The sequence below is a fragment of the Vanessa cardui genome, chromosome 22 (genome assembly GCF_905220365.1).
Source record: "Vanessa cardui chromosome 22, ilVanCard2.1, whole genome shotgun sequence".
In the NCBI taxonomy this organism is placed as follows: Eukaryota; Metazoa; Arthropoda; class Insecta; order Lepidoptera; family Nymphalidae; genus Vanessa; species Vanessa cardui.
The window spans coordinates 6,231,567-6,257,069 of record NC_061144.1 but is presented as its reverse complement, the minus strand read 5'-3'; the positions used below and the strand labels follow the sequence as shown (position 1 = coordinate 6,257,069).

The window sequence follows — 25,503 nt, the reverse complement described above, 5'->3', positions numbered from 1 at the left end:
TAAGTGTCACAACAAACAAAGGATGTATATTATAAATAGTGTATAATAGAATCCCATAAAATTAATAACCTTCGAAGAAATATATTGAGATTACGTGAATGATAAGCTCTAATTGGCTGAGATTATAATTAAATGATTAAATTTATTTTTAATAGGTAGACTGGCGAATTGGTCACCTAATGGTAAATGATACCATATACATTGGCACTGTGTGTTGCTATACCAGTCGTTTCTTTAAATATACCGACTTATCTTTTACAACAAGTACAGCCTGTAAATTTCCAACGCCTGGGCTAAGGCCTCCTCTCAATTTTGAGAAGAAGGTTAGGAGCATATTCCACCACGCTCGAGTGCGAGTTATTTAATTCACATGTAGCAAAATTTTGTTGAAATAAGACTCATGCAGGCTTCCTCACGATGTTTTCCTTCACCACCGAACAAAGAAATGAATTACAAACACAAATTAAACACATGAAAATTCAACAGTGCTAGACTGGGTTTGAACCCGAAATCATAAGTTAAGATGCACGCATTTGGACCACGAGGCCATATCGGTTCTTACTGTCTCACTCACACTTCAAATGTATTGCTAGTTAGCGTTTTTAGCTTGTTTAGTTTTTGGTAGTTTACCTACCTACCGAGACGGGCTTGCACAAAGTTCTTCTGAGTACTACCCACTAGAAGTAGAACAATATACAAGTAAGTAGTGTAGCATGTTTTTCTTACATATTAAATTATATTCTTCGATATATATCATGTGATAATAATGTCATATGCTGATCTCATAAGCCAAATGTCATCAGCTGTTATTTAATGGTTTCATTTATAACCGGTGCGAACGTGATTGAAACTAATAAGGAATACGGACTAGTATTGTAAAATTACTTTTATTAATTAATTTAAGTAATTGTATTAACTAACATGACTGTATTTTTTTAAATGTTGAAAAAGAGGAACTACTGAGTTTCTTGCCGGTTCTTCTCGATAGAATCTACTTTCCGAACCGGTGGTAGCTTTACTTAATTGTCAAATGACGATTCAAAAGTGATGTGTGTGTGTCATTGTAAAAGCCCATTTAAATAAAGTTTATTTTTGATTTTGACAAAGATAAATTTATATATTTATGCATGTTTTAGTTTTTAATTATACTGTCCAGTGACCCAGGGGTTTGATCTTTGAATAATGTAATTTAAACCAATGATTTAATTTGCTTGATTTGTGTTTATAGTACATCTCGTGCTCAGTGGAAGGAAAATATCGCGAAGAGCATCATTATGTCTTATTCCGACTTCCACACAAGCTCTGTACCATTCTCAAGAACGAAAGGATGTTTAACACAACGGTTGCATATAAAGATGTTACTTTTTAAAAATAAATAATAATATCGACTATCAAATGAAGGTTGAATAAAAAATATTACGAATAAAACGTCACGAATTCAATGTCTCTCAATACAATAAGGAAAACCGGTAAAAAAATCAGTCAAGGATTTAATAATCGTAAATACTAAGATTATTATAAACAAGTATGATCTTTGCAAGTTGAAAAAAAATTAACAGGAATTTACTTTGAGACACATAATTGTAACCACTCACTATTTAAAATTCACAAATAACCTTCAAATGTAATAAGCGATTTATCAAAATCAAAGACAACAATATAATCTCGTTTAAATATTAAATCAAACCAAACTTACAACACGATAATGTAAAATATTTTCCTCGTTTCGAACGTAAATGAAAAAAAAAAATACATTTCATTTCCTCACGAGTACTTTATCAGCGAAGCATTAACATAAATACAATACAGTTTCGGAGCCCACGCGTTCATAGTTACATTATACAATGCGACAATTACAATACAATGGACCGGCAAACAATAAAACACACTTCATCACACGTTTGCATAAATCAACAGAAATAACTCACAATTAGTAAGGAAAGTCTTCGGAAAATTATTTTTCAACAACTCGCGAGTTAAAGAACATCGTGTGAATACTTTACAATTTGTAAATGAAAATGATAATAGTATTATAACAAAAACACTAAGCACGCGTCTGCTTGCCATGGCGGTCACTTAACAACTAGTTTTAATTATGATCCAGTACAATATATTTAAATGCGCAGGCGCACCTATTGACATTTGACATTAATTTCGGGAAATCCATATTGTAAATTATCCCTTGTGGAGCATGACATGTCAGTTTTTAAATACTTTTCAATTACACCAGTAACGTTTCCCACGACGGATGTAATTTGGGTATTATTTAGCGGAAGTAGTGTAATTCAAATTAAAACACAGACGTGATAAAATCTAGCCGTCGAAACGCACGGTAGATGAAACATAAGTAATGATGTATAATCGAAAGTAATGATCATTGAAAGAAAATATCATTAATAAAATGATGTAAATATATGTTTATTATTATTATACGGGTACCGTGGTTAGAACGTCTTGCCTTTTCCCGTATAGGCAATCGATCTAACCCCAAAGCGTACAAACAGATATTTCACAACAAATTGTAATTAAATGAATACAAGTGCAACGGTATAAATGAAATTCAACACAAATAATACAAAATAGAGACACTCAGAAACGCGCCCTCAAGACGTTTTTGGAAAATTGAAATGAAAATAAATATATATTCGTTAATTTTTTATTAAGAAAAAAGTCTGCAATTCATAAATTATTATTTACACAATTATTTACTAATTAAAGCGGAACCAAAGTTCTTTTAAAAAAATTTACAAATAGCAAATAATAATAATACAATACAAATAACCCACTTAACACTTGTTAAAATCTTCTATCTAAAACTTTAAATAACAAGGAAAAAAATCTTTAGTGACTTTGACTAATCTTGCTAAATAAAGCAAAAATCAGACGCCATGCCAAAATCTCAGGCGTTATACATATTATACAAACATATTTTCATATCTCATTTCTCTAGTATTCCATTAATCAAGTGAATTTTTAGAGGAAATAATTTTAATAACATTTCTAATCCATCATCAAAAGCTAAGATTTCGTCTAGATAAATGATTTGTTTTGATACAATAAACTTAATTGAAAATAAATTCAAGATTAATTAGAATCAACCTTGCACAATATTTAAAACTTATGTGTTTTTATTTAACTTAACGTCCAATTATACAATTGATTTTAAGGCAGTTGAAAATTACAATGCATGGAAAAATTGGCATACAATTATTAATGGGGTGTTATTATATAACAATCAATTATTAAGTACCTTTTTCTTGACATAGCATCTTCGCCACTTCACCTATACATAAGCCTCGTGTTAAAACATTAGTTTAAAAAATATATTTTAATATTAATCTTCATAGAAGAAATAATTAAGTGTTAATTCATATAATAAAATAACAATCAAATGTCATTAGAATTCTTATTACGTACTATTTATTTATTCACTCATATGCAATCTACAAATAGTTTTAGTATATTAATTATTTAAAACTTCAAGGAAAATTTAAATTACATTTTGATTTTGATATTTACTTTGAAGTATTAAAATCGCATAGAAAATATAGAATTCACATATTAAAAGTCATATTTTTTTTTATAGTGTAGATAGGTTTATCTGATGAAAACTGGTCTCTATCGCCCATAAGCATTGGAGATACAAGAAATATTAAACATTTCTTGCATCGATAGAGCTACACCAATCTTGGGAGCTAAGATGTTATGCCCCTTGTGCCTGTAGTTATACTGGCTCAATCACCCTTCAAACCGGAACACCCATATTGGGTTCGCACAAAATCCGACCAACGACTAAAATAATCTATTAATTATTCAGTATTAATATATAGCAATCAGTCATTTTTGACACTAACTTAATAGTAGGAAATTATATCAACTTTACATTAATTACTTAAAAACATAATTAACTGGCTTATCATGGAATTGAATGTTTATACACATTAAATATAATCAATAAAATGATTCTCGGAATCTAAAGTAATATGATACATACTTGTCGTTATACTTATTAATTATTATTTACGCAATTAATTCAAATGCATTATTATGTAATTGAAAAGAAAACTTATAATATACAAATATTTTAGTGAGATATTATTAATTGTCTAACAGACACAGAGTATTATAATTTTTAAACGCATTAAAAGACTAGGGAAGAGAAAAGAAAATATTCCAAAACAAAAAAGACACTTATCTATAATGCACATTCAAATAATGAAATAACCAAAATAAAAATGAAATTTGCGTTATTATAAGAGTATATTACAGAAGAGTTTCATACAATAAATTACAATCAAGACTAATAATTTTTGTAGTTACACGAGTGACTTAGTCATGCTATCAAAGTATCGTTAGCATCAAACCTTGGATGTCGCAGTAAGCATGACATAACTGGCTCTTAGATTTTCTTCTGGTGCAGGTTCACTTCTGAAACATCTATGAGCTGGAAATTCCGCTGGTTTCTTTAACATTTTTCTCACGAACCAAACCAATCCTATAACTATGATCATCAAACCCAATGCAACACCGACTAAAGCAGTATTGAGATTCTTAAATCCAGATTTCATTTCCAAAGTTCCGACTGGTTCCAGCAATTGTGGAACGATACAAATTGGATGCATTTCGCTGACCTTAAACTTTGATATTGACGCGCAAACTTTGTAAGGACCTCGAATGAACCCTTCCATTGATACTTCTAAGGTTTCCTGACATGGTGTATCTTTTTGCGCTACCAACGATCCTCTAGATAACACTGCTAAAATTACATAACAATTATGCAAGGGCAAGAATCTTGTGTCAGGTGTTGAAACTCTTTGGGATCTTGGTAAAATATACTGCGGCTTTGAATGCGGCATTCCCATTACAGAAACTAAGACGGTGAGAAGTCCTTCGCTTGTGACGTTTGATCGGACTTCTGAGACTCTAAAACAATGAGAGTTTAAATTAATATTCAAGGAAATAATTCGGCGACACTTGAAATAAAATACTCATTATATCTGTGATTTACCTCAAAGCTTCTCGATCTGGGACAGTTATTGGCAAAGGTCTGACAGTTACATACGCAGCTCGTTGTCGTACTAGCTGTGGAGCTCCACAGCCCAAAACAAGAGCCATGGGTACGTCATTGCCATCCATCTCTTCTAATGCTATACAGAATCTGTAAAGAAAATGTAATATTGCAAAAATAAACTCTTTGCTAATTTTTTAACGGCAGTAAAGTTGAAGATCTTGGAAGAGATGAAAAATAAGAAGACATTTTTATGTTCAAGACAAACCAATTTCATTATCAATTAGGTGGTTTTTTGGTCTCGTATTTATAATATTTTTTTATCGACCGTATGACATTCGGCAAAACTAAATTTCCTTAACATAAGTTACAAACATGAAAGAAATAAAAAAAACACAACATGTGTTTTTATTACCCTCGATAATTCTTTATGATAAAAATACAATCTTAAAATTAAACTAAGTTTATTAATTTCTTCGAATTTTTAACAATAATATGAATATTAAATTATTTATATCTAATTTATCTGAACATAGAATTAAATGTACCGCGCAGTGCTAACCTTATAAAAGGTTATCGAGTGACGTTCATACGGATTAATATCAGCAATCTTAATTACTTTTGACATTTCGATAATCAATTTCAATAATTTATAGGATTATACAAAATACTCATATTATATTATAATCACTTAAACTGAGAACAGATTGAAAATAAAAATACACTTTTTTAGACCAATCAGAATTTATTACAAACTAGCTGTGCCCGCGACCTTATACGCGTTTGAATTTAACAAAGAAATAAATATTGTAGTCTAATTTACTCCCTATTATATCCGTTATCCCCGAAACGTCAAAATTAGTCCAGTAGTTCCTGAGATTAGCCGGAACAAACAGACAGACACACCGACAAAAATTGTAAAAAATGTTATTTTGGTATATGTACCGCGTATATATATACATATGTACTGAATAAAAAAGGACTATTTTAATATTACAATCAGACACTCCAATTTTATTATATGTATAGATGATTCCTACAAAAATGTTACTCACGTATATTTTTCTATAGGATCAATCTTCAAGCCTCTTAAAATTACATTCGCAGGTGCAGCTCTGTGGCAAGCGACATGCTTAGGAAGTCCACCGCTTTTGGATGCTGTCACACCGGTACACCTGTATCGCCGCGTGGAAGGTGGTTCCATAGTCCAGGATAAGTGTACTTCCTCGTCATCGTACCAAGAATCTACAAGTTGTACCTAACGAAAATTTCATATTAAATATTCAATTATATTTTATTTCAGTTTTTTGCTGTACTACAAAATAAAATCATATTGGATATGTTGGTCAAATCTTTTCAAGACAATTGAATTACTCTACAAATTAGATATGGGCTATTAAATTATAATATAAAGTGATTCCGCAATATTGATTTAATGAAATATTTCCGATGAAAAACGTGAACGCGAAGTTTTATTAAACTCCTTCCGATCTATTCTCTTCAAGAAATTTTCTCAGACGATGCAAAGTGCCCTCCTTCATTGGTTAGCTGATGCTTCATCATAATATTAAAATATGGCATTGGATATTCCGCACACAACCTCGACAGGAATGACTTTCTATCACGATATTAAAATTGGATAAAGTTATCAAAGAATAAATAAAAAAAGGAATATTTCGAAGTACGCGTAAACAATAATTTGAATAAATTGTAAATTTATTTTTAAACTCCGGAACTTCCTACGGATTTGTGTTATTTAAATTCATTTTATATACGGCCCGACCTGGGCTTGAATTCTGGACCTTTAGATATCTGCTTCTTATATCTCTCGCTTTACTGAATGCCCCATTGGTCTAGTGGCAAAACATTAAACCTTATATACAAAGTTTATAACCAAGAGAGAGATAACTCTTATTATCTTGATAAAGATATTATCATAATAATAAAAAAAAATCGTGTCATAAAGCACAAACATAAAAATTCAGATTATCACCTTAGACTTTGAAATAGGCAAGTCTTCTTCAGCCGGAACTTCCAATTCTTCATCATAAATGTCATCATCTAATCCGTCAGGCTTGTCTCCATACATATCTACAGGATCATCTTTGTCTTGATCATCAATTGTATTCTCAATAACTTTGTTATAATCAAAATTATCTTCATCAATAACCTTCGTATCGACATGCTCATCGTCGCAAAGTTTGTTTTTCGATAGTCGAGAAATTAATGCTCCCTCTAAATGAGGTGGCGTGGCACAAACGGCTGCTGATTTATCTGATTGAGGCAGGTTTTTTGCCTCCCGCAACCACCTCGCAAAGCCAGCCATTAAGCAATCGCAATTAAGTGGATTATCTGCAAAAGAGAACGAATTTATCTTTATGAGTTCGTGAGTATAAATGGGTTGGAATTAAAATTAACGACAATCAAACAATTGTTCTTTGTTACTTTTATTTCCTTTGTGAAAGCCGTGATTATCGAGGAAGTTTTTTGCGTTTTAACTTTTGACAATGCACATTGGATTTAATGAATATTTCCAACGACCGAAATTTTAATGTAAAGTATTGAAAATCTGTGTTAATACATTCGTGAACGGATTTATCAATGAACACGCACCTCTAAAGGGTTAAGAGCCTTTGTCAATTTATTTTTGAAGAGAACCATAAATAACATAGTGTCAAAATATTTTGCTCCGAAAGAAGAAAAAGCAACATAAAATTATTTTCTCATAAAAGTCTCATAAAGGAATAACCACGAACAGTGGAGTCATGCACAAAAGCTTTGGGTGGCGTTTCGACAGCCGAACAAAGAGGTTACAACGTCGCCCCACACAAAACGTCTGATGCTAAACAATACCCAAATATGGACATACGAGCGGTAAAATAATCATACCAAATAACAATAATTATATTTATATATAATTTTAGTACGACTTTAAACTAACTCACATGATAAAGATTTTAATTCATATTGATTTACGTAATTACTTATGTCATTTTCAATTTTAGAAACGCATCGAAACGTATTGTTGGCTAAAATTAAAAATTAAAACAGATTACCTTTTCTATTTACAGTTATGCGAAATTACTTAAATATCATATGAACGTGATTCGTATATATATAACCTTTGAATTAATCTCGAAATATTGAATTATTGTACATGTCAACAACGCAACAAATTTAGAAGATTAGACTTTTTAATAGGCTATTTGACAATGGGAAAAATACATTTGGAATTACTGTAATCATTGTATATTATGAGTTTAAAAATGGTTATTTAGTAACGAAACTTGAAAATAATACTTAATTTATTAAAAAATCCATAAATAAAAATGCAATTTTTCAAACGTTTCTCACGTGACACAAAACGCTCCTGATTGGCCGGGCTTATGATAAAGTCACTTTCTTGTAATCTTTGCTTTTCTACTATATGTACCACAGATTAAAATACAGGAAAGTGTCGTCACCGACCCCATTGCAGCGCCATATTGTCCAAGTAGCGTTTATTGCGCGCTATTTAAATATGGAATTTTTAATATGATATTTTTCGGCAAATATGTACTAGAAATAAAAAACACAACTCTTACTGGGTTCCTTAACCTCTACTAAATAATATAAAATGGATTTCAATGGAAACCAGTCAAATAGCCTATTATGATAAACATGACTTTTAACAAAACAAGCCGCTTCATGAGGTTTTTATTCGCTTTCCGTCAAAACCGTGTGTGACTCCGTAACTGCATGTCATCGTATCGCCATTACCTTCAATAGTAAACCGACGCAAGTCCTTGTGCTGTACAAGAGCTCCGTCTTCAATCATTGATATATCGTTATCATGGAGCAGAAGATCTGTGAGATGATGAAGGGCCTTCAGTGGTTCCGCTGAGAGGGACCGGAGGAAGTTGTGTGACAGATCCAAGTGTGCCAAGTTTATTAATTGTGCTAATGATGCGCCTAAACAAAATTGACGTAACTTTAGTATCAATTATATATACAGCTTATAAATAAATATAAAACAAATGTTGAGCTTCTATATAACAATAATTTTATTCAACAACAACAAAAGCCTGTCAATTTACCAATGCTGTGCTAAGGCCTCCTTTCCCCTTGAGGAGAAGGTTTGAAAAGTAATTTAATCATGTAGATCACATTTAATGTAAAACTACCACAGCTACGTGATAGATGTAATTAGAATTCCAATTACTTAAATATTGTACCATGACTGTTATGATGGATAAATAATACTTTTATTTTGATTTTATATAATTAAAAAAACGCAAGGATTAATAAACACAAAGGTAGTTCAAGAACAATAATTCAAATATAGAATAAATATAACGAAAAAATCTCTGCTGAGATTCTTTTCCTTTTGTTCCCAGATTTCTACCTTTTTGTAACGGAAATTGAAACGTCAGTGACTTCGTTCGACAAAGAACTTTCACAATGGAGGTTATCCCGCACCGGATCTAATCAAATTTGGCACATCTAATCCTGCATTACGATTGTTAAATTAAAAAATAATATTTTATTACTAAACGTCAATAAATTACTTCCGCTAAACAATAATACAAAGAAACCAAACATTATAGGATATATAATTATTTTTAATGTTCGATTTTCAAACTATATAATAGATAAAAGATAAGGGTATACATTCCTAAATGATAGGGTATCGTAATCTCACCTGAGACGGCTACAATCTCATTATGAGAAAGGTCCAGGTGTGACAGATTAGAGAGATGCTTGAAAGCGTAGTCTTCTAACACGTCGATTTGATTGTTGTGAAGATTTAAATGGGTGAGATTTGTAAGGCCTATAATAATAAACATTCAGTTACAAATACAGATTAAAAATACCATCTTAAAAATAGATAGCCAATTATTTCAGCATTAAAAAAAGAACGTTTATTATTTTTAATTTCCGGTTACTGTGGAGTTTTTTTTTTTAAGAATAATAATCATTTGTATTTTCAATTCGGAGTAATCCCGTTATCCCTCGGATTATGTGAAAAGTTTATAAAGTAAGGGCAATAATAGTTTAATTGACTGTGATTGAACTTATGACTTTCATATTTGTCATCGCTAAGTACACTTTTGTGCTACAGCTATATATCAAATTATTTAATGTGCAATTATAAATATAATTAAATGAGGAAAATTAGTCATGGGTTACTTAATACGGTGGTGCATACTTATATTTAAAATCACTTAAACAGACAATTATCGTTATTTTATATAATTTCGGATGCACGATTAGATTGCCCGTATTGTCATTGTCAATAACATTATACACCTAAATAATGTCTCCTGTGTTATTGACAAATATGGTCGAAGAATTAATCTACCATACTAATACCTAATATATAGAAAATGCAACATTATTATACTTTACAATTTTTGGTTACTTTTAATCAAAGTTGTCAAAATTTTCCAGTACCATTTATTTACGATTATTTCACCAACCAATTCTCAATTCGACCTGATGTCCATCTGTATCAAACACTTCTGATATCATTTAAAATATTTGGGATTTACCTGCCAGAGCCCCTCGTCGAATGCTCGCAAAGGTGTTATCGGACAAGTGAAGGGTTTCCAAAATGCTGAGAGCCGGAACCGTGGTCGGTCCGACCGGTCCTTCTAGTGCGTTACTTGAAACGTCGAGTTCCTTTAAAAAATGCGCCTCCTATATACAAAAAAAATACATGATTAGTATGTCAATTGAAGTCAAATTCAAATTAACGACGAATGAAATCAATTTTAAATCATCTATAGAAATATTTTAGAAGATAACATTTAGAATATCGAAGTCCACTGCTCAGAATACAAGGACATTATTTGAAGATAGTCATTGTAATGTTTATATGGTAATAATTCTTTGGCAATGTATTTCTTTTGTCGTTAATTACTTTTACTAGAATTTGTTTACATTCGATTGCTTATATAAAATCCTGTATTTGATTAATTCGTTTCTCATTTTATTCTACGTCAAATTCTGTTTATTTTTGTGATAATATGTGGCGACTTAATTAGTTTTCTGTATATAAATTTTTCTCAATCTAAAACCACATTTTAATAATGTTATGAAATGACAAACCCTATTGATATTTTAAAGGTGTTTTTGAAAGATGCATCTATGCATCTATTTTATGTGTCTGTTAGTATTGGATGAAATTATGTAACGAATGCATAGGAACTAATCCTCTAGGATATAGACTTTATCGCCTGACTGCTCTCACCGTCTCGTCTCTATTCAACACATTGCAAGACTCATCCATTATTCAAAGATACCACATGTAGTATGATTAGCTTTGAGCGACTGAAGATGGTATTTTGACCACTTGGAATACAATTGTGGACCTCGGGAATATTATGTTTCATTCATAATATATTCATAGTATCATATATAATGGTATCCTTGAAGTGTTGTAATTTAGTTACATTTAGCGAACAGGAAATAACGATTAAATTTATAGAAATAGGAAAATTTTCAAATTAGTCAGGTGATGGTAAGTGGTGATCCATAGATTATATTCTTTACATCATCAATGCACTTCTTAACTAAGAGATGTAGTATTCCTTGTAGCTAAAGGGCATTGATTCTGAAGTCCTGGGCTCAAACCTCAGGTGATATGAAGTTTTTCTATGGAAAAATTCTCAGTAGCAGCCTGGAAACATGAAATTGGAAATGATGTACACTCACGTGCCTCAGACAACACGTAAAGCTATTGATCCCGCTCGTGAAATCTTTCCGACTATTTTGGATTTGTCCCATCTGATTTTGAAAAAGGCTATTTTTAAATATATTTTTTTAAAATGCCGCTCATTTAATATAGAGTGATCGTATTTGAATCCATACGTCTGAAATTTTCAAGTTGTACAGTACATATATGTATACGGCTTAGAAGACATATATTAAAATAATATTATATATCTCTATATCCTATTATTGAGCAACGCCTCTTCAGTGTTTAATTTAATTAATACCAAGCTAATCCCTATCGCTGTATATTGGAAAACGTACTTACTAATATCCAAGAATTTCTGAGCCTATACCTATCATTGCTACTGTTATGTGAATATACAATTATTATTCAAAGTGTAAATCTGTAATCACATAATTTTATAAATATAGTAAAAGCACTGAGTATGTTTACGTAGCTTAAGCTCTCAAACTATATCATACGTACTTGCTGTTATGACAGAGGGCTGTATCGACTTGGACATCGCGACTATATACATATATGTATATATTGATAGAATAGTATAAAGAAATTTAAATTAAATCGATGACAAATGATTGCAAAAGGGCGTAGTAAACATAGCATAAACAGAAAAAAATTCTTGTAAGTATTAAAATTCGCGTCTGATGTAAATAGAGTAACGCTCATTCATTACGATATCATACAATACTAAAATATTTGGAAATGATTCTTATGAATAGAAAACCTGAACGACCTCCGTGGTCGAGCAGTGTGTACATCCGGTTTTCATGGGTACGCCAAACTGAGGTCCCGGGTTCGATTCCCGGCCGAGTCGATGTAGAAAAGTTCATTAATTTTCTATGGGTAACACAAACACTCTGGGTGGTAACGATGGTATCGTTACTTCTGATTTTCCATAACACAAGTGCTCTAGCTACTTACCTTTGGATCAGAGTAATGTATGTGATGTTGTCCAATATTTATTAACAATTTATTTACAAACTAATCTTCAACAGAAAAAGTTTTGTAGTACCTTCAAGGCATTCAGAGCGGATACTTTTAGTAAATTGCCTCGAAGACGCAGAACAGAGAGCTTAGATAAAGGCTCAAACGCGCCCGGTGATATACTCGTCAGCTGATTGTCGCTCATATCCAGGTAGGTAAGATTTTGAATACCCTGTCAAGGAAAAATTGTATTAATCTCTTTATAACAATATAACATGTAAATTTATGATTTGTCATTCATGAGTTACTATTCTGTAGGTTACCTTGATACGTCTGTACTCGCGTTTTGGTAATGTTTATACAATTTCTATTAACGAGCAATAAGTATATATGCAATGAGTTACTAAATATTAATAGCATTTTGCAAAGGTTATGTTATTATATAATTTTACTATATATTAATAGGCTAAAAAGTAAAGCTGGAATTTGCAATTTGGAAGATCTGATAAAGGTAAACAATTTACTTTAAGGAATATAACAATTTCTTTAATAAATTTTAACATTTACCACCAACTTCGTAATAAAATAAATAACAAAAAGATATGCCCCGGGTGAGGATCGAACTCACGACCTTAAGATTATGAGACTTACGCGCTGCCTACTGCGCTACCGAGGCTATACACAGGTTGGTTAAAAACACCTGTATATTTTAAAAGTTGAACAGTTTAACTTCAAGAAAATAATATTAATTTTGTAGATAATAAAATAAGTATTCGTATAATGAAAGCTGAAGCTCTCTGGAACGATTATATTGAAACTTGACAATGTATTAATAGTGTTATGTGATTTTTGACAGATATTACGGCTTGAGTACAGATAATAATTTAACATAAGTTATAAATAAATATTTTCATTTAAATCCCATGACACATTATATATTGCCAGTGTTATATACTTATATAATTGAAACTTGTATATTTTTATGTGTACCTAATACACTATTTCAGAGTATTACGTGCTAACTTAATTCATTTGTTTTAACTTTTCTTTTGATTTGGATGGGCTGAAGTACGTGTCAATAAATTAAAATATTATTTATAAAGCACTTTGAAATAATCATCGTACAGTACTGTAACTATAACATTACACTTTTTTTTAACATAACTTTACATTACAACGCAAATATTTCACGCAAACTTGCTTTTTATTTAAATCAAAGCGTTGTATAAAAATTTAAATACTGCTGGAAATGTCAAATAGATTAACTATTCAAACTTCAGTTTAGTAATCGCGATGTAGTTGAAATTCACTTGTCATATCATGTTTGCGTATTTGCATTTAATTGTGCAAACACAGAAATGCATGGGACCTGTTTGCATTGATATATTTACAAATATGGCAAATAAAGCAATTTAGATTTTATGTAATAATAATTTTGGTAACAATGAGCAATTTTACCTTAAACGAATTGGAATCCAGGATATGTATTTTGTTATTGGAAAGATCCAAGCGATCCAAAAATGTGAGGTATGATAACGCTTCAGTTGGTACTGATGGTAGTTGATTGTTGGGTAAACCTGTAATTAAATTTATACCATTAAATTAAAAATATATATGTGATATGAGAAGTAAAACAAAATAAACACAAATGTAAATGACATATGATATATCCTATATATATGTATGTAATAATAAATAAATAATAATAAATAAATATGAGACAACATCACATACATTACTCTGATCCCAATGTAAGTAGCTAAAGCACTTGTGTTATGAAAATCAGACGTAACGATAGTACTACAAACACCCAGACCCAAGACAACATAGAAAACTAATGGTAATCTACATCGACTCGGCCGGGAATCGAACCCGGGACCTCAGAGTGGCGTACCCATGAAAACCGTTGTAATCACCACTCGACCACGAAGGTCTTCAAAAAAAAGGTGTATGGAAGTTAACAAGCAATAGTACCACGCTTCTTTATCATCTATTACAGATTATATGATATTATAGCAATAGGAACGGATACCTTGCCCCAAGAAGGTTTTATTGATTTTGCGAAGTGGGAAACTTGGCATTATGAGCTTATCCTTGCGTCTCGTGCACATACAATGATTATCATTGATTGAACAATGGATAACTTTGACATTATTTAACATTTTACTGTAATACTAAAAATTAAATAAATAAATCCAATAACAAAACACTAACCAAGTAATTATTTTTATCGAACACTAATTCTGATTTAATTCTCTACTAAAAGTATAGTAGAATAAGTTCGGAAAATAAGCCAACCACGTGTATATTGTTAATGCTGCTAACCTTCACATCTATTATTCCTGTAATTACACTGATCACTTACCGTGAAACAAAATTTAAAACATTACAACAGGATATCTGATTGGAGAATGATGTCTCGTCTCTCGAATTATTTTACTGGTAGGGCTGTGTCCAAGTTCGTCTTGGTACAATACCATCAACTCAATAGATGGTCTACCGTCAAATAGTAATACCTTTTTTAAAGCGTATTAGTCAGTGTAACTACATGCATAAGGGTCAAAATCCCAATCCCATCCCAAATATGGTGGCGGTATATTTGCGGTATAAGGAAACACAGGGTTATTATTTCTCATATCGCCAATGCCTATGAGTATTAGTGACTATTTACTATTAGGTTTCCCATTTGTCCTTTCGCCAAACTGTACCATTTTAAAAAATCTATATGAATTTGTTATAGATAGATAGATCTATATAATTACATTCTTCTGAATATTACCCTAGCAAATAGATAAAAAATAACTAATATTACCTAAAGCAAGTATCGTCGTCGATATGCTACTAAAGGCACCTTGCTGCACTCGTTTTATGTCACCAGATGATATGACCAGACCATGTAGACCAACACCAGCCAGTTCCGCTATTGAAGCTGAAGACAGCGATGTTACCCCACGGAGAGCACAGTCTAACAATGATACAGCACTATTCTTGTTTCTTGCTCTTTGCTCGCGAAGATGGCGGCCGATTATCTGATAACAAACAATTAAATTAAAATGCATATTACTTATTATTTATTAAATTTATCGTAATATAAAAAAAATAAGATATCATTATTTCAGTATTTATTAACTGACTAAAAACTTAATATAAAAATGTCTTATGGAATATTTCAGACTTGGGCAAAGATGTTCAAACATGTCAAATTAGAATCATAATAAAGTCTCCAATACTTCAGTGAAGATGATACACCAAAAATGAGCTTGTAGCTCACCAAGCCCTACATCCACATAAGCCATATTATGATATATTAGTATCTAGATAGATACTAATATATCATACGATAGATAGAGCCTCATATATACTGCACATGCCTTTGATGATCAACGAATTATGGAATTCTTAAGCAACTTAGATACGAGTCTGTTTCTAGACGATATTTATACTGACGCGGAATGTGCCTTTTAACGGGTGTTATTTGTCTTCGTGAGATTCTGGATTCCTTAGACAATATGAAAGGTATTCTCCATCCTTTATAATAAAAATAGTAAGTAATACTAGTTTTTAAAGAAATTGAATTTAAGTAGTATGTAGGTTCTGAGATTCTTGTCGATCCTTCTTGTAAGATCCACATTCCGAATAAATTGAAATGTCACATATCTAATATTTGTTATGGTTTTATTGTGATCTGATTAAATTTAAGAAGTGATTTCAACTGTTTTTAATATTGATAATTTTCAATTGAATGCGATACTTGAACATGATATGAAGAAATTTAGTATTAATATGTAGATTTTAATTGATTGTAACAAGTAATAATTCTAATGAATGACACCCTTCTTTGTTTAATTAAAAAAATATCTGCATCTAGGGAGAAAAATAAATATTTTTTTTATCATTACTAAATTTAAAGAATAAATGACAACTAAACAAAAAAAGTACGTTTAAAACCTGTACGAGGTGTAATATTACAAAAAAACTGTCCGACCATCTGATACGCTTTCACGCTTAAGCCATTATATCGATTTTGATTAAACACTGTGTGAAGCAAGTTTTCTGATTTTTAGGGTCTTATATTGGGTATATAGGGCTTCGTCACAAACTGTAGCGGCTTCAGCTAGTAAGTAGTCCATAAACATATCTCAGCATAATAACTTTCGACTTTAGTGCTTAACCCTAAGCTGTAGTATGGATAAATATGTGGCAGCATTTGTTTTAATTTGATAACAGACCAGAAATTAATTATACGGACGTTTTTTTCAAACCAACTTAAGACATCAGTAGTTTTTAAACTAAGATCCAATGACCTTTAATCGTTAAGGTTACAATAACACCAAACCCTATCGACTGGACATTTTAACCTATACACAATATCGAAATGAATAGTTTACACAAAATAATTTCATCTATCCACAAAAGTTTGGTTGAAACGCCAACTGTTTAAAAGGGCTCGTCTGTTTAATAGTTTATTTAAAACATAGCAGAGAATCTGAAACTTTTCACGTCAGTCCACCCTTTGTTAAGATGATTTTTGGTCAGCAAACTTATGCACAAATAAACTAGCCGTTTGTTTAACTCTGAACTAAATTTAAATTTGATTATTGTTATGTAAAATGAAATATAAATTTCGTTGAAACTATTTATGAAATTTTGCCTTAAGTAGGGTATTTCTGTAGTTGAAAATTATAAGGTTTCATAGAGGCAAAACAGTGGTACTGTTGATGTAAAGTATGATTTTAGGAAACTTTTCTAATTTATTATTCTCATAATATTTAGGAATAGCATTTATTATCATTCCAATTTCTATAAGTAGTTCTTTAATAGCTTCAATCAGAACTGAACTTTTTATAATGTTGTTTTATAAACTTTACTTACTAAAATTATAATATTCAGCGCGATTATAATTTCATCTGATTTAAGTGATCGTAATATCTTGTCGTGTGATATTCCTCTATGATACGAACGACAATAAAGGCTCGTTACTTAAAGAAACTATTTCCCTGTTTCTGACAAAAAAAGTAATATGGAATAAGTATTTATTGTAATTTGTATTTCCGTCAGGCTGCTTGTTTAGTCTTTATGAAGTGTCAGTTTGTATTTAAGTATGAGAGAGTTAAAGAAGAGTGACTTCTCCTGGCACGGGAGCATACCGCACTCAAAAGGAGAAGTCAACCTTTGTAAAATGAGGTGTTATCTTACTGATGAAATAAATTATTTTTATTTATTTTATTATAATCTAAACAGTATATCTTCACCATAACCGATAATTGCAGGTTAAGACCCTTTTTACATATGCTTACTTAGTTTTCCTAATCTATCTCGTACTTGGCGATGAGGAACATGTATCTTAATGAAGTGACATTTGACTCCACGTATATTCCAACCTGCTTTAAGCAGCTAGCAGCAGCAGCATTAGATCCTAATTTTCCCCTTATAGGAAAAGACTTTAGCACAACAGCAAGGCATTAAGAGGGCGTTACGTTACATGCATGTATATATGGGTGATTATTTGATTTGGTGCAAATCCGGCAAAAAAATGAATTTTTCAGAGAATGTGTTTTTTCCTTACTAGGATTAAAATATAGAAAAAAATATGTAATTTATCCATTTCTTATTAAATTGCACCCATAAATTTACGAGTTATAGCCATTTCAAATTTTAAATGGAGATGGTAATGACTTATTGTCTGAGGGTAATGATAGAAGCAAGGAAGGCAGTGATTAGTAAAAACTGGTAATGATTTTAATCACGAAATATATTGAAATTCCTTGTTAAACTAAATTTCATAAAGAAAAACACATGTATTTATCAAAATAATAATTTTTATTCCAAACTTCTTATTTTTCGTATTTAGAAAATCGTACACAAAATTATTAATCAAAAAAGAAAATTTTGTATGTGTATCACCTAGCACTTGACACAAAACTTTATAATCAAATAACATGATATTAAAGGGAAAAATCTCAAAAAACAAAGGCAGTGTCATAAATTTTAAAGAAAACTTTGTATTCGCATTGCTTCGCACTTAAAACAAAATCCTATAATCATACATATAACATGAGATCAAAAGAAAATATCTAAAAAATTAAACGCAGTCTCATATTTTTGGACTGAAAAACTTATTCTAATGTAATTAAAAACAAAACTTTATAATTATGTGCGTTGACTAGCACTTGAAACAAAACGTTATATTCAAATAATTAACATAACATAAAATCTTCTGTAAAAAATCAAAGCAGTCTCATCTTCTCGGAGTGATAAACTATTCTAATGTAAATCTTCATTTGTGCACTAATATCACAAGAACAGGAACTAAAAATGTATTTAACTCTAATGTCCACTTGATCATAACCATTAACAGCCTCATGATTCTTATTTGTATTTAAATCAACTTTCGAAACCTTAAAACTAAACTTTCACAGCACCTATAATTTCTAAAACAAGTAAATTTCTGAATAGAGTTAGGCGACAACAATTTAAACCTTAGGTTATTTGTTTAATTGGTATTAAAATAAGTAATACCCTAGTCTTTTTTCTCTGCTTTCAAAAAATGTCTAAATCGTCATCCGATGACTGAACATGTTCTTTGCTCTCTTCCATAGTTTTCTTCTCTTCAATACTATTTCCTCTACATGTACTCTTTGTCTTTTCCTTATTTTGATTAAACTCGTGTAAAGTTGTTTCAGTTCCTGTAGGCTTTATAAATTTTTTGAAATTTGACTGAAAACTCGGATTTATCTTGTTTGACGCTTGTTTTCCATAAAAAACAGTGTTAGACCAATCTAATCGGACATCTGAGAGAATTGTTACTTTCCGCGAATGGGAGATTCCCTGATTGACTTCATTAGCAACTAGATTGGACTCTTTGACAGATCTTACATCAGCTTGTTCTGTTGTTTCCTTCAAAACAGTTTCGAAAGCGTTGTCTGCTCGCTTTGGTGAGTTAGTGATTTCATCTAGAAGCTCAGGGGTCGTATTAGTGTCAATGAATTCTTGCAACAACTGTTTTTGCTCACAGGCGACGTTTTCTTCAGGTACGTCCATAAATCCCAAATGGTAGCCATGATTACACTCAATACCATTTGGACAAAAGAAACAGCTCAGTTTACGAAACGTCATCCTTAAACTGTTGCTCGACCATAATATTTGATGCACTGACATTGTGCCTTTGAATGAAGATATTTTATCTGAGGTATTTCTATCTTCTATATCTTTTCTTGTAACTAAACGCATTTCTACGCTTCTTATCTTTTCTTTCATAACCCTCCAGAATACTTCTAATGTGCCAATGTCTCTTCCAAAACGCACGGTGCTATCTGCTGTTCTTTTTATGACAGCACCGATTCCGTCTGGGGCTCCTTTACCGTGGCCGCATTCCATGTAGTTCCATGTTATAGATTTCAAGTCCGGATAATAATGCTGCAATTGGCAATAGAAAATCTTGCGATTCCGGTACTGGCTTGAAGGGCTGTCAGTAAGGAAATGCAGCGTATCGACAAATAGAATGCTTTTAGCATGTTCTATTATAGGCATAATATGTGCCCCTACAGATTCTGCATCGTGTCTGGTACATTCACTCAGAGTGCACATGCTGAATGTTTTTTGTATTCCAGTTTCGGGATCCAAATAATAAACAACGGAAGTATGTAGGCTAATTTGTTCGGGACTGCTGCCAAAGTGGCGACTTTGCACTTCTTCGTGAAATTTTGTCATGTAGTTTTCGGAAAAATCCATGTGAATCAAAATTTCATTAGATGTTAATGATTTTTTCAGGTCATTGATATTTTTGTATTGCTGAACAATATTTAAACTGTGTTGGAAATATTTGGGAAGCGAATCTTTAAGCTTTTTTATCAAAACCAATGGTAAGTCGTTCAATTCCATTTTTGTAGTCTTTATTGTAGATTTTTCTTGTCCGTGTACTGTGTATTTTTCAGTTTTTTTCCCCCATTGATAGTATTTAAGAGGTTTGTCATTTTTGAATTCTGCATACTCAATTACTTTGTTTTTACAAATGTTACAGCGTCTGTTCAAACAATTTTCTTTTCGTACATCGCAACAAAGACTTCGTAGTAACGAAGATCCGTTAGTCTCTTTTATAATTTTGCTTTGGTTCAGACACTTAATCAATAAATCCATATTGACGTGTACTATACACATACATGTGTTTCGGTCTGATTCCTTTGGGTACACTATCCAAAATGGTCGATTTTTACAAAATGTCGAATACGATACTTGGTTTGTGTGAGTAGCATTATATATTTTATGAAGATTTAACAAACTGTCATTGAGATAACGTTTTTGTTTTGTAATACCGTTACGTTTGATCCATTCTTTTTTATCTGCTGCAATTCGACTGTTGCTGTCTTCTTCATAAAAGTCTATAATTTCTTGGTATTTTTCATTTTCCACCTTGTCCTCAGTTTCAACTTCTTTTCTGTTTCTTACAGTAAACGAGTTTGTCTCAGACAGCAGTTTGTGTTTTTTTAAGCTTTCTTTATCTACAACAATGATGTCACTAAACTTCCTTTTGTCTTTCTTTTTCAACGATTCAAATCCTTTTTTCAATTGTCTTGTCATCACTTCTCTGAATAACAGCTTCTTTTTCACTTCTTTTTTTTTATCCTCATCAACATTTGAGATCAAACTTTCAACTTTTTGCTCCGTAGATGGAATTTGTTTACGTAACTTTTCATTCCTTTTAATAGTTCTTTCTAAATATTTTTTTAATGCAGCTTTCTCCTTCATATGTTTTTCTATTTCTTTTTTCATTACTCCAATTTGCTTCCCATAATTGTATCGAATTTTTCGTATGTATCTGTCTTTCTTAATACAATTCACACATTTGTCAATCATTTTCTGCTCTCCATTTTTAGGAATCTTTTCTTCTATAAAAGATGACGATGGTCCTTCCAAAGGATCAACTTCACTATCTCTTAAGGGTTCATTTCTCACACTTCTTGTATCTTCTTCATCACTAGTTGGGGGAGAATTGTCAACAAGCATTTGTTGTACAGCTCTAGCTTGTTTTTTCTTTTCTACGTAGCGTTGGCGGTTCTCCTTCCATTTCTTTCTTTGTTGTCTTTGTTGTCTTGGCGTTAAATCTTTGATACTCTTTAGTTTTTTCTGCTCTTTGCGTTTGAGGTACCTTAATCTTTCCTTTTCTTTCTGAATTGCATATTTTTCTGGATCATTTTTAATTTCCTGATATTTCTCTTTCTTGTGAAGTCTTTGCTGAGCTAGCTTTTCTTCACGGCTTTTCTTTTTCTTTTCTTTCGCCATTGCAAACCTGAAAACATTTTTGATACAGTGAACAAATAAATACACATATACAAATTAGAAGGTTTTAAAGTCTTTTTATGTCATATTTCGTATCTAACCATAATGAAAATTAAAAATATTGATTTCTAAGTAGGAATTTTACCATTCTCTTTTAGAAAGTCAAATCTAGTCATTTATCAGAATTTGCCACATTCACTATATATATAGGTAAAAAATTAAAAACAAATAATAACAATTAATCAGAACAAATAAATAATAATAACCCATGAATAACAGAAATTTCTCATTTTTTACCATTACCCTCAGATTGTGATCATTACCATCTTTTTAAATGCTGATGGTAAATGAAGGTAATGATGCTGAAGGTAATGACATTTTGGCGCAATCTGACCGATACCTGCTTCATTTCAAACGATATAGGTATTAAATATGTGACATCTTAAACAGCACCCAATTAGCTATTTCGTAAGGAAGAAACTAAAAACCTAAACTCATTACTTACCTTAGACTGGCGGTGAAGGTAAAGATAGTGAACTTGTGACAAACGGGAATCACACAAATAAATTACGATTTTTTTTCTAAACCGAGCGCGCGGTTGTCCTGTTTCACGCCTGCGGCTGAACTGAGCGTCGCGAGTGAGCGAGGGGGCCGGGGCGGGGCAGGATAGGTTTATGCACGCATGAGATATTGTCTTTTCAATTATAGCGGAAGGTAAGGATCAAAATTTTTTGACAAAGTTAAAATTCATATTTTTTTTATGAAGATTGACATTTGTATTTCTGAAACTTCCGGTATTTACTCGTAGTTATGTATTATTTCATCATTTAGGCATTATTAGTGGGTAGAATTACGCGTTACCAAAATATCAGACGACGTTCTTGAATAAACGCACTTGGGACACGGCAGGTAGTGATTTTTGAACCGATAAAAACGTTATAAATTGAAATTCTTATGAGTTTAACGTTGTATTTTTAGTGCAACACTTAGAATTCTCCATAAGAGACAACATGGCTTCACATAAGGCGTGCTATAGTTATTAGCTTTTAAGTTATCGCCTTGGACACGTGATTTGCACGAAATCAGAGAACCACCCATATATAAGAGAACATCACATACATTACTCTGATCCCAATGTAAGTAGCTGAAGCACTTGTGTTATGGAAATCAGAAGTAACGACGGTACCACTATTATTTTATTAAAATATGATTTTTATTGCTGAGTTGCCTTCACATAAATGTTACTTCATAAATGTCGCATACATTATACTAAATATAAGATCTTGTAAGTAACACAAAGCCGAAATATCATCGCCCATTTTGCTTTCTACACGATAATTGGTTCATAGTAATAATTATGAACCAATTCTCTTCTATAAAAAGAAAAAACTGAAATAAATGCACAACACTAGAACATAATGCAATAAATATAAAGCTACAAAATGTTATCATTTGTAAAAGAATTCTAAAGCAAGTGTTTGAAGCCAGCATGCAACACGCGATGTATGTAGCGTGTACTTTAAAATTCTTACAAGACATGCCATTCTTCTTACTTTTAACATTACAAATCTTAAGTAAAAATCTTTATTAAGTATCATTTTTGGTAAAATTTTATCACTTGTATTTTTAAAACGAAGCTGACAGAGAGACAACGGATAAGAGTGAATTGTTTTAAAATATAATATTTGACGACCTCCGTGGTCGAATAGTGTGCACAACGGTTTTCATGAGTATGCCACTCCGAGTTCCCGGGTACGATTCCCGACGGAGTCCAGGTAAAAATGGTTCATTAGTTTTCGTTACTTCTGATTATCTATAACACAAGTGATTTATCGAATTACATTGGGATCAGAGTAATGTATGAGATTTTATGCAATATTTTTTTATGTATGAATATTAAATGACGTAGTTACTTCTGTCAGGAATTATTGACTAACGTTTAAAATATTTTTACATGCTTTCCGTGCATGGAAGTATAAACACAGGCAACTTGGAGTTGAGAACATCCTGATAAAATAAATAATTCACTGTTTATTGGCCTGACATAGGATAAAAGACCACCATACCCAGCTTACCAGTATACCAATCTAGCAATTAATACACATAGTACAAAAATGGAAGAAATAAAGTAACACTATTTCCCATAGCTGGGCTATGATCTTGTCTTTTTTTGATGAGAAATTTTGGAGCTTATTTCACCACCCTGCTCCATTGGAACCCGGCAAACACGTCAATACAGACAATACATATTTATGAACACAAAACCCGACTTACACTTGTCGACAAACACAAATTACGAGCTCGATTAATCTTCAAATAATTTTATCCAAAAACTGTATAAAAAAAACATACCATATATTTATATGATATATATTTTTTAACAATCCAAAAATCACATTTAATTACCACTACAGAGAACAACCCATAAAAATTGGTCTCGCTATCAATTTCTGGAGTTTTACCCGACCATAATGAACCACAAAAATTAAAACGTATTATTTTAAAATCCTTAAATTGGTTTGTATGCAAATACATTTCGCAGGCCACGGGACGCGGGGATTGGTTATTGATGAATTTGCGGCTGTTACGTTCACCTGCCATGTCTATAAATTTATATTTAGCTATTTCATGTCACTGTTTCTATTGGATTAAACAAAAATGTAAATGAAATTGTTCATGAAATATCGCCTGATATTGACTCAAACCTTTCAATCAAAAATTTATTTTAATCCAATTTTTACATTTTAACGAACGGAATAAAATACTGGGCTTGTTTAAGGGTTTCCTTTATGGGAATTTATTTATAGCCGACTTCTAATCTGTTATCTTGTAATACTACTAGTAGTTTAAGGGTGTTGGTTGTCATGTGTCAGGCAAAAAACTAGCCAAGTAGCAAAGTAGTTATGTCCTTTTTATGAGTTCAAGTTTGTTCAAATTTCATTCAGCTGTTTAGTTGCGAAAAAGCGACAGACAGACAGACCTACTAAAGAATATGTAGTCATTGGTCTTCTTACTAAAAATAAGGTCAGAGATTTCAAAGTGCTTCGTACCAAGTCTGTGTGTGTTTTCAAAAGCAAACAAAACAAAAGCAATCTCGGTAAATTTATCTTCCTACTTTATTCCTGGTGTTTATCTTGTGATAGACACGTGTCAATCAACAAGTAAATATAGTAACTTTTGTAGTACGAACTTTAACTTCTAACAAATTAATGATATAAAAAAGTATTTAAAAAAAAAAAGTTTTATATGCTTATATTCGAATAGAATGCTGCTGAGCATTAAATTTCTCATCTGCGCCATTTTGGGTGAAGAATTAGATCATGCTTACCATAAATATGCACTGTCATCAAAATTGTACCAACTGATGCAAAATTTCATCTACTCAAAATATTTTTTTTAAATATGAATTCGTGGTTTTAATTCAGCTTGCCAGATTCGACCTAAACGAAAAAATATTGCATGTAAAATAAAGGTTGTAATAATAAAAACAAAACATTTTTGAAGAACACTACGTCACAGCTGACTTGGTCTAAGCCAAAAATATTTGATCAACAATCACAATTCATGTTCGAATTCC

General features: G+C 31.6%; 1 protein-coding gene and 1 non-coding gene across 2 annotated transcripts in view; both read right to left on the bottom strand.

The window, feature by feature from the left end:
• LOC124539249 overlaps nucleotides 1–25,503 on the bottom strand; it is a 118,601-nt gene that overhangs the window by 5,390 nt on the left and 87,708 nt on the right. Inside the window, exons 3-14 of the mRNA XM_047116561.1 lie at nucleotides 15,463–15,679; nucleotides 14,109–14,227; nucleotides 12,739–12,882; nucleotides 10,540–10,687; nucleotides 9,690–9,818; nucleotides 8,768–8,959; nucleotides 7,002–7,360; nucleotides 6,064–6,266; nucleotides 5,009–5,158; nucleotides 4,659–4,923; nucleotide 3,743; nucleotides 1,929–1,997 (exon numbers count right to left, since the gene is read on the bottom strand). Coding sequence (XP_046972517.1) covers nucleotides 1,929–1,997; nucleotide 3,743; nucleotides 4,659–4,923; nucleotides 5,009–5,158; nucleotides 6,064–6,266; nucleotides 7,002–7,360; nucleotides 8,768–8,959; nucleotides 9,690–9,818; nucleotides 10,540–10,687; nucleotides 12,739–12,882; nucleotides 14,109–14,227; nucleotides 15,463–15,679 — 1,996 coding nt within the window. The remainder of the gene's footprint in view (nucleotides 1–1,928; nucleotides 1,998–3,742; nucleotides 3,744–4,658; nucleotides 4,924–5,008; nucleotides 5,159–6,063; nucleotides 6,267–7,001; nucleotides 7,361–8,767; nucleotides 8,960–9,689; nucleotides 9,819–10,539; nucleotides 10,688–12,738; nucleotides 12,883–14,108; nucleotides 14,228–15,462; nucleotides 15,680–25,503) is intronic.
• Trnam-cau lies at nucleotides 13,254–13,326 on the bottom strand. The gene has a single exon. It is a non-coding gene; the product is annotated as a tRNA-Met (tRNA).